The sequence below is a fragment of the Excalfactoria chinensis genome, chromosome 1 (genome assembly GCF_039878825.1).
Source record: "Excalfactoria chinensis isolate bCotChi1 chromosome 1, bCotChi1.hap2, whole genome shotgun sequence".
NCBI lineage: Eukaryota > Metazoa > Chordata > Aves > Galliformes > Phasianidae > Excalfactoria > Excalfactoria chinensis.
In genome coordinates, this window is record NC_092825.1 from 34,537,776 (window position 1) to 34,550,503 (window position 12,728).

The 12,728-nt window shown below is 41.7% G+C and overlaps 1 protein-coding gene across 1 annotated transcript in view; it reads left to right on the top strand.

The window, feature by feature from the left end:
• Window positions 1-304: 304 nt before the first annotated feature.
• TBC1D15 (TBC1 domain family member 15) overlaps window positions 305-12,728 on the top strand; it is a 29,802-nt gene continuing 17,378 nt past the window's right edge. The window contains exons 1-5 of the mRNA XM_072354596.1: window positions 305-444; window positions 7,779-7,877; window positions 8,107-8,181; window positions 8,866-9,004; window positions 10,977-11,187. Of these exons, the coding sequence (XP_072210697.1) occupies window positions 421-444; window positions 7,779-7,877; window positions 8,107-8,181; window positions 8,866-9,004; window positions 10,977-11,187 (548 nt within the window). The 5' untranslated portion in view covers window positions 305-420. The remainder of the gene's footprint in view (window positions 445-7,778; window positions 7,878-8,106; window positions 8,182-8,865; window positions 9,005-10,976; window positions 11,188-12,728) is intronic.

The following is a 12,728-nucleotide window of genomic DNA, read 5'->3' on the forward strand; positions in this document are numbered from 1 at the left end:
TATCACTTCCCTCTCCTTGCAGGTTATCCCTCTTTTGACACAGGCTGAGGTACTGCTGGCTTCCCAGGCTGCAGGAGCACACTGCTGGCTCATGCCCAGCTTTTTATCCACGAGGACCCCATGTCCTTCTCTATAGGGCTGCTCTCAGTGAGTTCTCCCGGTCTTCATAGGTACCTGGGATTGCCTTGGGCCAGGTGTAACGCCTTGCACTTATACAGCCGTAACCCACGCATGCGGGAAGGACAGTGGGTGGGTTCACTCGCTTCGCCCTCCGCGCAGGCGCACTCCCGCAGAGACGGGCGCTGGGGCGTTTTCCCCCTATTTGCGCATGCGCCATCCGCCGAGGGGCCGACGGGTGTTGTTGTGGGTCAGCGTGGAAGCACGTGAAGAGCGCAACGTCATCATAAACACTCCGGCAACATGGCGGCGCCTCCGAGCGGCAAGGTAATGAGCGCCGCCGCGGGACTGCCGCCGCCTCCTCTCTCAGAGGCCGCGCCGGGCTCGCTGCGTTCGAGGGGTGGGGGAGCTGCAGGGCCTCTGCGTGGCTACGGGGGCTTTTTTTCTCCTCGAGGCGTGACGGGTTCCTGTCACGGCGCCTGGGCCTGGCGGTGCCGGGAGGCCGCGGGCTCTCCTCGGGGCGGGCCGCTGTGTGGCACTCGGGCTCTCCCGGCCTGCGTGTGCCCGCCCGCAGCGCTGCCGGGCCGCCCGCTTTGCTCACGTCGCTGTTCCGAAATGCAGAGCGGTTTGGGGATGAAGCGGAGCTCGGCAAGGTGGAACACGAGGGCTGGGCTGAGCTCGGATGTCCTCTCTGCCCTTAAGTCCTCAGGGGAAGGCTTTGCCAGGGAAACGGGTATCTCCCCCTGCGGAAAGGTTGTTTGGTCGGGCAGCTTTACCGTAACCTCTCTTACAGCACAGAAGTCCCTTTGCTGCTGTTAGGCATTCAAGTTGTAGTGTAGCTGATCTGGGATGGCCTCCTGGCTGTTTCCTGATACAGTTTAGTGGGTTATGTGAAAGAATAGGTACTGCTATGTTTCTTCTCCACTCAGTCCTGGAAGTGGATTGTTTTCATTCAAGGCTTTAACGCGGGGATCCTCATCTTATTAAAGAACATCTTCCCCAAAAGTCTGAAAATTAAATCTTGAGATCACCCTGGTTGTTAAAATCCAGCTTAAATGGTAGTTTATCTGGTACTGATGGCTACTGTTGTTTTGCATTATTTTTCACATTGGTTTTTATCAAGAACTTCCTGAAGTTTGTTTCTGAAGGCAGCTCTATTATCATAGTTATCAGTAATATTGCTGGAGGGGTTTGTTTGTGAATATAACGTGTATTTGTTGTTCATTTAACTAAAGGTCAGTTTGCCCAAACTTGTGCAGGTCTCTGCGTTGTTGCAGTCATTCCAAATGCAAAGAAAGGCGCTGGGTTACTTTTTCATTGGTTTATGGAAGGCGCTGGGTCACAAGTTCCTTCAGTGGGTGGCAGCAGGATTCTAGATGGCCTCACAAACTCAATAAACTTCACTGCAGGTGGAATAAACACTGTGTAACTTGGTATTCTCACGTAGGGCTTTCTGCATTTTGGTGTGTTTCTAAATGCTGAGGGTCCTAAATTAATTCTGCTTTTCCTTCTGGCTGTTCAGTGTTTTAATGATGGTACCTCAGGTGAGAGATGTTTGGGAGAGTAGGGGGTGTGAGCTTGTGGAGCTTAGGCTCATTTGGCAGAGCTCCTTGCTCGCTAACACAAAAGTAATGCATTTTATTGTGTAAATAATTTTATACACAGAGTGTATGTTGTGACATACTAAAGTGCTGTGATAGCCTCCCTTGGCTCAGATTTCATGAATCACAGAATCATAGAATGGCCTGGGTTGAAAATTTTGGACCACAATGATCATCAAGTTTCAACCCCATACAGTGTGCAGGGTCGCCAACCAGCAGACCAGGCTGCCCAGAGCCACATCCAGCCTGGCCTTGAATGCCTCCAGGGATGGGGCATCCCCAGCCTCCTTGGGCAACCTGTGCCAGTGCGTCACCACCCTCTGTGTGAAAAAACTCCTCCTAAAAGATACAAAATCTTCCCTCAGCAAATCATATCAGAATGAGGCTTTTATTATTGCCCCGTGTGCTTTCCCCTTCTGTCATGGCTTTTTCTTTTCTGTTAAATTTTGTATCCCAGATATTCTTAATAGCAGTGGATTCACAGCTTCATTATTTCATAACTATCTCCTGGATTTTGTTTGTTTTTTTTTTTTCTCAGTTCTCTGGTTTCTATTTCATACATTAATGTGGTATGATGTGTGGTTACCTCATGCAACTGTATGTGCTGCTTTCCTTAGATTCCTTTTTGTTCCTTCTTTTTTTACTGTGAAGGTTGTCTTAGTGTTTTTCTCAGTACAGTTAACACAGCTCCAGAAAACTTAATGCTGTTGAATGTCAGTAAGGTCTTTCGTTTTCTGAGCTTTTGGCTTTATTCATGAAAGCGGGTGCATCGTCTCCTTTTGTTGCTTAATTATTTTCCCAACTTAAGAGAACATTTCCTGGACCAACTCTCACCCTTATAATGGAAAACAGTTTCAGAAGATGAGGTAGAAAGTTGTTTGTGGGGAGAAGTACAAATTTAGCCTGTCAGCACATAGGCTATTATTTCAGCTGTTCTAAAGACAGTAATGATTTTTGGTTTATGTTCTTGGAGTTGAGTCTATCTTCAGCATATGGGCTGTTAGATCTTTCTCAAATTACCAGCTGACGCATGGGCTGTCAGAGAAGTTATTTGTCATTTGCTTGTGTCCTTGCTCTTCGAGTTAAAGCTTGATCTAAGCTCCGATATTTGGCCAGCATAGTTTTAGAAGGGTTGGAGTAGCAATGTAGGTATTACTAAACAGTAATGTAAATGCTGTACTGTGTGTATGGAGCTGACGTCATTGAGATTTTTTGTAGCAAGGATTGACAGAGATCTACAGCCCTGTCATGCTGTAAAGCAGGGTGCTTCTCTTATGATATATGGTTCCCATTGTTGCAAGCTTTCTCACGTGAATATTTGTATTTTGTTTTCATTTTCCTGCTTAGAAACTGGTTGTAAGAGTTTTATATGTCTAAGACTAGCAGGGTGAGAAATTTTACTGTCTTAGCAAACAGGTTGAGCCATAGACTTAGCAAACAAGATGCACAAGGGAAACTTTATCCACTTGGTAAACTCAGATGTCTTCTTAGATATCTTTGTAGCAAAAGATGATGTTGGTCAATTGACACGAGCTTGATGCTTTGCAGACTACTCGGAGATGGTGGTGTCTGGTGACTGGAAGTGGACTGATGTTGCAGTGCCCAGCGATGTGCCTACTGATGGCTGAGCAATATTAATAAGCCCTGGAGAAGGCTCAGCTGTTACAAAGAGGGAGGTGGAAATTAAAGCAGCACGATGGAAATTTGTAAATTGAGATCTATTTTTTCTCCTAACTTAAAGACCAGCTCTGAACTATGGCATTAGATTTTGGTGATAGAAGTTAGCTCAGAACAGCTGCTGACTACATTGTATTTATTTCATTGGCCTGTAGTGACTTCCTTACTGTGTTGCATCTTTTATTGTTTACCTTCTGTAAAAAGGTACCTTCTGTAATAGCATCTGTAAAATAAGATGATAATCAGGTGCTCTATCTGCTGATAATGTTTGCAGGCAGTCCCATTTTTCCTTAATTTGTAGTCTGTGGAGCATTCAGACTTCTACTCAATGGCTTTCTTGTGAGCATGTTTGCTTGCTGCTTCAGCTGTTGAATCCACGATGAGATCTTTTACCTGATGTTATAATATGAGGCAGAAATGTAGAAAAGTTGCTAGAATCTGGATTAGCGCAGTGCCACAATACTCAGTGATCCGAGGTGGCTGGATCACTCTGTAGGAGCTGTGTCTGTCATGAGCTGGATGGCGTCTTGGAAGAGTGGTTGAGGCCCTGCTTTTGCAGGAAAGGAAAACGTGTGTAAGGATATGGGAACAGAGTGCAAAGTGTGTGAAAGACAGAGCTAACAAGATTGTTAGACAGCTTCTCCACTTTCTCAGACATCCTGTGTTGGACGAGTTGCTGGTGTATGACAGAGAGGTAAGAGAAGGAGTGTAAGGTGTCAGCAGTGAGTGCACAGTAGCATAGAGTCACAGAGTAGTTTGCGTTGGAAGGCACCTTAAAAGACTATCCAGTTCCAACCTCGCCTGCCATGGACAGGGCTGCCACCCACTGGATCATGATGCCCTGTGCCCCATCCAGCCTGGCCTTGAACACCTCCAGGGATGATGGGGCATCCACAGGCCCGGGCAGCCTGTGCCAATGACTCACCACTTTCTGAGTAAAGAATTTTTCTTATATCTAACCTAAACTTATCCTCTTCTTGGTTAAAGCCAATATCCCTTGTCTTATCACTGCACTCTTTGCTAAAGTGTACCCCTCCGTCTTTCCTGTAAACCACCTTTAGGTGCTGGAGGGCTGCAGTGAGGTCTCCCCTGAGATATCTCCAAGCTGAACAAGCCATAGATGAGATGCTCCACCCCTCTCATCATCTCTCATGGCCTCCTTCAGATTCACTGAACAACTGTCTTTTTTGTGCTGGGGTCCCCAGGCCTGGACACAGCTCTCCAGGTGGGGCTTTATGAGGGCAGAATTAAGGGAGACAGTTATTTCCTTCACCCTGCTGTCTGCCCCACTTTTGATGCAGCCCAGTGTATGGTTGGCTCCTGATCTGCAAATGCATGCTGCTGGCTCATATCAATTAGTGTTGTCCAGCACAGACAGGATGGGTATTAACGATTAAGACAGGCAGGACCACCTGTTCTGTTTAGCACTTCTGTTGCTACACCTCTTTGGGTGCAGTGTTGTAAGTCTCTCACTAGCTGGTTGCACAGAACCATAAATTGTCATCAAATGACCAGAGTTTAATCTAAAACATTTGTTTGTGGTCTAGCATGTATTGTAATTGTGTTGTGGTGAAGGCCTTCTTATGTATGTCTTTGACAACAAAACACAACAAGTGTTACCTATTGACTCCTCTTCATACACAGCATAATGAGCTGGTGATACGAATTTTCCATGCTGTATTTTTCAGTGTACGAACGATACCAGCTGTTTACTGTGATAACAGCAGGACTTCAGATAGTTTTTCTGCTGGACATGGAATATAAATACTTGAACAGGTTTCTGTGACCTGAACTAGCATTGCCCATGACGTGTCCTGGAACAGCGCAGAGGAGGCTGCTCCTCAGAGGGTGGCTTTTTGTCAACTGAGCCAGCGTTGAACCTCTTCCTTCTGTTTTACAGGGTTGGTGGAAAACAGCCATTGTGCAGCTTTCCTGAGTTTTGTGCCGTGGTTCCTTGTTTTTACAGCCCCTCTGTCAGTTTAGTTGGTAGAATGGCCACTGTCTCCGCATGGCACGGAGTTGATAATGACTGACTGGAATGAATGGTGAATGCCATATCTTTCTTCAAATTAGTTACCTTGTTGCCTCTTCTGTGCTACCCTATGTATCACACAGTATCACACAGTATCACAGTATCGTGGGAGCTGGAAGGGACCTTAGAGATCATCGAGTCCAACTCCCAGGATTCGAGCCTTTCTGTGTAGCAGAGCAGCATTTCTGCCACTTGCATCACAGGGGGATTCAAACCCCGGGCCTCTGGTGTTGCAAGCAGCACCATATACCACTGCGCCACTGGTTTCTTGAGTGTTTTGTTGGATTATAAAAAGACAACTTCTTAAGCTGGGATGTGTTCAGCATTTGATAACAGAAGTAGTAAATACAAGATTAGACTTGTCAGAATAAAGCCTGATAACTCAGCCTCAAGGTGTTGGGTTTTTTGGGGGGCCATGATGGGGAGGAAGGGGGTAATGGTAGGAATAAAGCAAACTGCACTGTGGGAAGGACTCTGTTTTACAGACATCCTCTAAACTTCTGGGCAGGTTCCAAGTTCCTCGAATTCACTGTGTGTTATGCAGAGCAATGTAGAATCTTCCAGGTGTGTGATTACTGTCACCTCAGGTGGTGTTAATGGATGAAAAAGAATGTAAACATTAATAATTAAACTGGTAGTTGTAGGGCTGTTGTGATAGCATGGAATAACTAGTAAAATATTGAGGTGTAATTTATTACACTTAGTGAAGTTACTGGAAATACTGCACATCTACCAGTATAACTCCAAAGCTGAGTTTTGTCTGGAACAGCTGTCCCAGTGATTGATCACTTTGGTTCATACTTCTAATTGTGGTGTTAGATCAGGTCCAAATACTGGAAGGTACAATTTAAATAACATCTAAAGGTCATAGAATTACAAAGTGGCCTGGGTTGAAAAGGACCACAATGATCATCAAGTTTTAACCCCCCCCCTGCTATGTGCAGGGTCACAAGCCACCAGACCAGGCTGCCCAGAGCCACATCCAGCCTGGCCTTGAATGCCTCCAGGGATGGGGCATCCACAGCCTCCCTGGGCAACCTGTGCCAGTGCATCACCACCTCTGAGTGAAAAACTTCCTCCTAATCTCTAACCTAAACCTCCCCTGTCTCAGTAATGGTGTTTAAGCAGAGACTGAACTTCAGAGCAGGTATTTGTTAGAAACAGAAGGATCTTATTTGATTATTATTATATAGTAGAAAAAAAAGAAAGCCTATAATAGAGAAAAGGAAAGAAGATTTCCAGTATTTGGAAGGGAACTCAATAGTATTGGCATTAATCCTTCAAGAAGGAGTTTAGACTAAGTGAACTCATCAGCTCCTACAAGCAATATTTCTGTGATTAAATCTGACGCTATCATTTTTCCTTCTGTAGAGTGAGGAGAAACTTGAGAAATAAGTACACAATGGAAAGAGCAAGTAAACAGAATCTTATTGCTATTTTTAAGCTCTGTATTTTGTAGCTAGCAAGCTTGCACACCTGAACTTTTGACTTACCGGCCTGGCTGCAAACGTGATGATTTTAAAACTCTGATGAATTAGTATGTTCAGAAACAGATACTGATATTTTAGCACTAAAGAAATGTACGTTCTCTCACTGAGTAGTTAAGAAATGATTTTATTTTGCCTTTAAGAATATGCATTTCTTAGGACAGCATTTGCTGCTTAGTTTGAAAAACAAACATAATCATAGGGAATTACTGCAGCATCTTATCTTGGTGTATTAGGGACTTTTTGCTCCAGAAGACCTGTTTAAAAAGGGCTTGTTTACGTTATTCATAGAGCTCTGGTATGCAGTGTAGCTTAGAAGAACCTGCTGGATTTTGGTAGATCTATTTGGTAGAACTGTTGGTTTTTTTTATTTTTTAAAAAGCATGATCAGAATTGTATGAGAACATGTATTGTCACCTGCGGATGTGAAGTTAGGTGGGCAGTGCATCATCCTGTGAACCTGAGTGTAGGGCCATTTTTTGGTTTAAGTTTAGGTTATCAGTTCAACATGGTTAAATAACAAATGGGAGAAACGTGAACCACGTAAGAAAGTCTTCTGATATTTTAAATGCCGTGTGGTACTTTCAGATGGACACCTGCCTGCTGTTTAAAAAACAAAAACAACTGGCTGTTGAATGCATTCTTGTGACTTTCCGACAAAGTAATAATAGCTGCTCTATTGGTTAGAGAATAAATGTAATCAGTTCTAGTTTCTGTTGTTCCTTGAGATATGTGAGAATCTCAGAAGGGGAGGGAAAAAAGGAAGATAAAAATGTAAGAAGCTTCAGGCATTCACTTCAACTTATGTAGGTGAATCAAAATAATACTGATTCGTCTCCTATTCCATTATGTTTTTTGTTTTAGGTTTTATATGAGCAAGATGGAGTGTTCATTCATCCGTCCTGTGGAAAAAATGATGATCAGGATAACTTCATATCAGGAGTACTACGTGTTATAGAGAAGGTATTTGTACAGTACAGCTGTAGAAGCCTCTTACGTTGATTGGCCAAGCCATTGTGTTTGAGAAGTCTTTAATATTTTCTTAAGTATTGGATTTCATTAATGAATGAGCATTGCATTTTTTTTGACATCTACATCATTTATATATAGTCTAAGTTGCCCCTGAGTGCCATACTGTGTGTAAACAGGGGGATATGTAATTTGTTATACAGATTTATTGTTTGTATTGCAGGAAAATGAAGTTATAGTGGACTGGAGGCCACAGGATGATACTTTGGATACTTCTAATATCCTCTGTGCAGGAAAGGTATGTTTGTTAGTTTTGAATGTTCTTTATTCTGTTTTTCTAGAGATTTGATTTTTGTGGCAACTTATGGGTTGGTGACCTCATAACTGGAGGTAAAATCTGTATACATGACTGTCGTTGGTGTTAATAGCTAAATGTGGGAATATCTGTGCAGACTATGGCCTGGTCTGGGTTGTGGGGGTATGTGTTTTATGAGTATACATAAAATAAAGGGAGAACTGTCTGAGTAACAAGGACCAAATGAGCGTAAGCAAATCACAGTCACCAATCTCCCTGCATCTATTTTGTTGGATGGTGGTGATTCATTCTTCATAATTAGACTCTAAACAGAGAGACGCTGTTCTAATGTGAAATATTTGATGTCTATTGAAGTTTTAAGATCCAGTGGTTAAGCTGTGCTGAAAGGATGCGATAAAGCAGGAAGATGAAAGTTTTATGTTTAAATCAAGTTTTGTGTTGGTGGAGTCTGTGAAAGAGGCTTGAATATTTTAGCACCATGTTGAATTTAAGTAAAACCTTCTTTCTTCTTAGTTCTTGTCATAAGTAGAAATTTCCTGTGTTGAATTGTGTGTTAAGAACTTGATACCAAAAATTCTTCTCATCTATGAAAACGAAGATTCTCCTGCTTGTTGAATCTGTGAATCTTGTCTTGTGCTTTTTTTGATGGCTGCTGTCTCTGCTTAGGATTCCAGTTCTGTGGTAGAGTGGACTCCAGCTCCCAAAGAAAAGTCCTCCCGAGGAGCAGACCGTCCAAACAATTATGAAGCAGAATGGGACATGGTCACCACTGTCTCTTTTAGAAAGAAGCCCCATTCAAATGGAGGTACTTCAAAAATAAGTGAACTTTCTTTTTCTTTCTTCTGACTTGTAATTGAAGAATTGTCTTCATAATCCAGTATAATGGATTTCAGTAGGAATTTAAAAGATGGGCTCATTTGTGGCAAGAGGTGAATTGAATGGATGTGGAAAAGCAAGTCAGCAAGTAATACCTGCTTTCTGCTTCCAATCCACATTTCTTCTCTGAATTAGTAGAGAAGTATATAGAAAATAACTGGTAAATCTAACAGTGTGTGGTTAGGAAGTTTAAATGATCTGACAGTTTTGTCTGCGTTGAACTCCTAGAATCACAGAATTGTAGAATTGATGATCTTAAAGGTCTTTTTCAACCTGAGCAAGTCCAACCACATCCCAAGTGTACAACCCTCTGCTAAATCATGTCCCTGAGCACCACATCTAAATGGTTTTTAAACACATCTAGGGATGGTGACTCGACCACCTCCCTGGGGAGCCTATTCCAATGCTTAACAACCCTTTCTGTAAAGAAGTTTTTCCTGAGATCCAACCTAACCATAGTCTGGTGCAACCTGAGGCTGTTTCCTCTCATCCTATCACCAGTGAGAAGAGACCAGCCCTGCTCTCGCTGTAAGCACCTTTCAGATATTGGAAGAGAGCAATAAGTTCTCCCCTCAGCCTCCTTTTACCCAGACTAAACAGGCCCAGTTCCTTCAGTTGCTCCTATGGGATTTGAACAAAATGTATTATTAGAGAGAGGGGAAAAAAAAACAAACCAAAAACAGTAGTTTACTATTCAAATGTTTTTCAGTGTTGGAACAGCAGGGGGGCATGGAATGGATAGTTATGTTGATACTTGAAAATGTTATGTTGATACTTAGGAAACCTATTTTGTCTAATGAATGTACTTTGGGAAAATAATTTCGTAGCTACATTACTGTTATCTCATTAGGTATATCATTTAAAAAAAAATCATAGCTTTTTCCTCTGATTCATCACCATATTTTTCTTTATAATTCTTGTTTCTTTGTGTTTATCGGCCTGGAACTGCAGACCTTTGTGGTTGTTTTTCCATTTCTGTGGTAGTTTAAAATAGTGCTGGCTGTCATATGTATCGTTTATGAGTATAGGGTTTGGACTTCAAATTGTGAATGTTTTGGGGTAAAGTGCAATCCTAGCTTATACAACTCTGTGTTTGAAAAGAGCTTCCAAGGTGATACAGGGCTAAATCTCTGTCAGGTGAGGAATGTTTTATTATGCTGTTGGTTTGTATTGTTTTTTTTTCCTTAATTTTTAAGAGGCAGAGTCCATCTTGATCCAAAGTAAGTGTCAGTGAATCCTGTTTACTTAGATTATATATTTTTTATTACTTCTTTATTTCTGGTGGCTGTAATTTGATGGTAGTAGGATGGGGTATGTGCCACGGCCTCTGTAAGCATTCTGGCTCTTCCCAGTTTCCTAGTGGAATAACACTGAATCCCTCTGTTTTGAATGTGTTACCCTCTTGCGCAGATTCACACAGTAAGGGAGGAAATGGCTTTTCAATTCCATCTCCTTTTTATTGGTTGCAGCCTGACAAGGCATGCACATGGTGTGCACCATATGCTATGCAGTATATACAGTATTATACAGTATTACTATGTATATTACGTCTAGTTCAAATGAGCAGTGTTACCATATGAAGGTGCTGTTGGGTTTACAATGTTGCTGCAGTTTTGTACAACAGTTGTACATTACTCCTGGATCATTTTAATACACTGTTGGCAGATCTTAAAGGAAGCGGTCTGATGGAACTGGTTACTTCAGAAATCTGTACAACATGAGAAAACACAACGAGAAATGTCTGTAATAGTTATAATATATGTATATTTATCACAACTAATGCTGGGTTTTTGTTTACTGTGGGTTATTTGGCTTGTTTAGAGGAACAGGGGCAGATAATAGATTTGTAGTTGCTAATACTGAAAGCCAAACTAAAGTCACATGATAATTTTGTTTTTAAGGTGCTACAAATCACACAAATGGAGAAAGCACGTGGTCATTCCTGTTCAGTTTGACAGATCTGAAATCAATCAAACAAAACAAAGAAGGCATGGGATGGTCTTATTTGGTCTTCTGTCTGAAGGATGATGTGAAGCTTCCAGCCCTACACTTTCATCATGGAGACAGCAAACTATTCATTAAATGCCTTGAAAATCATGTGGTGCTGAGAGAGTAAGTATCAGACTATCTTATTCTGATTTAAAATTTGGATTGTTGGTTTACTTCTTTGATTCTTCAGCGAGTTTCAGATTCATGCTTTTGGATGTATTTTATGATCGTTTTTTTTTTGTTAGTACTATCAACTTTCAAGGTGTCTACAACTGTAATTTTATGTACTGAATATATGGGCTGAAGTTTTAAATTGTGGATTGTTTAATAAACCGCTTCAGAATTTGCTGAAATGTTATTGGCTTCATCATGCCTCAGTAGTTCCCTCTAGTGGATTCAGAAGCTTCTCCTGAACACTCAGATGATGTAAAGTTAAATCTTTCGTGAGCAGCTACTTGGGATAACTCGTGTTTAAAACGTGAGATCTACTTCTACAAGGAAAATATCTGAATATTGCCATTGGTATGGGATCCAGTGAGCGTATGAGATACAGTACTATCAATTAAATCACTTGATATGTAAATATTTTGCCACGGAACTCAATTCTGTAATTTCTTTCTATGTGGAATATATATTACATTTGGTCTTTATTCTTCAAACCGGTTTTTGGAGTGTAAATGTAGTTAGCCTTTATCATGGTGTTGAATACTTGAGTTTTGTTCTATATTTATATAGTTTTATCTACAGGCTTTTTACCCAAGCAGAAGCCTTTCTGTTGGGCATGGTGTAGATGCATAATGTTTTGCTATCATCGATAATAATCACAAATATATTATAAAAAGACAACAGGGTAAGTAAGACTAGGCAGAGCATTAAGAAACAACAAGACATTTCATCTGTGTAATATATACTGTGTTTTGTTAGCATCACTCACAACATGTTCTGATGAAAGACATGAAGGCAGATAACGATTCTCAAAGCCATTTCATTATAGAGGGCCCTTCTCATGTTGGGAGCGCTGAGGATGTCAGAGTTGCGTTCAGCGAGTCGGTAAAGCTGTGGCCTAAGTATTATTGTTATGCTGAAGTGCAAGCCAATAGGAGATGAGTGTTGTATAGTCATTGAACTGATCTGCAAAAGGCTTTGGCAGTATAAGGATGTGGTGGCCAAGTTTGTGATAAGCAGTCAACTGCTTAGAGAAGGTGATATGGTCAGTGTGACCAGCTGGTGAAATGGTACTGTTGGTAGCACTGTCTGCAAGCCTTTAAAGAAAAGTATCTGTGAAGACTGAAGCAGGAGAGTTGTAGGGAGGCAAAGTGAAGAGATAGTTTAGAATATTCTTTGTGCACTTGGAAGCTAGGAAACCCTGAGTGACAGCTTCAGTTAGTTTTAGTTCTGTAGAGTCATGTGCAACAAATAATTGTAAGTCACGTTGCTACATAAAATTCATGTATTGGTGAGTAATTGAATGGAGGTGAAACAGGTAAGGATTTTGGTCCTATTTCAAACGCTGTCTTTTTCAGATAGTCAGTGGTGAAGAGTTGGCCACTTAACCATTATTTCTTTATTTGACACAGTAGATGCTTAGTTCTTGTCCTTTGTAGCCTCTTGTCAGGTAGTGTGGATGTTCCTGCAGCAAGAGTACAAAACATTTCTCTCAGATT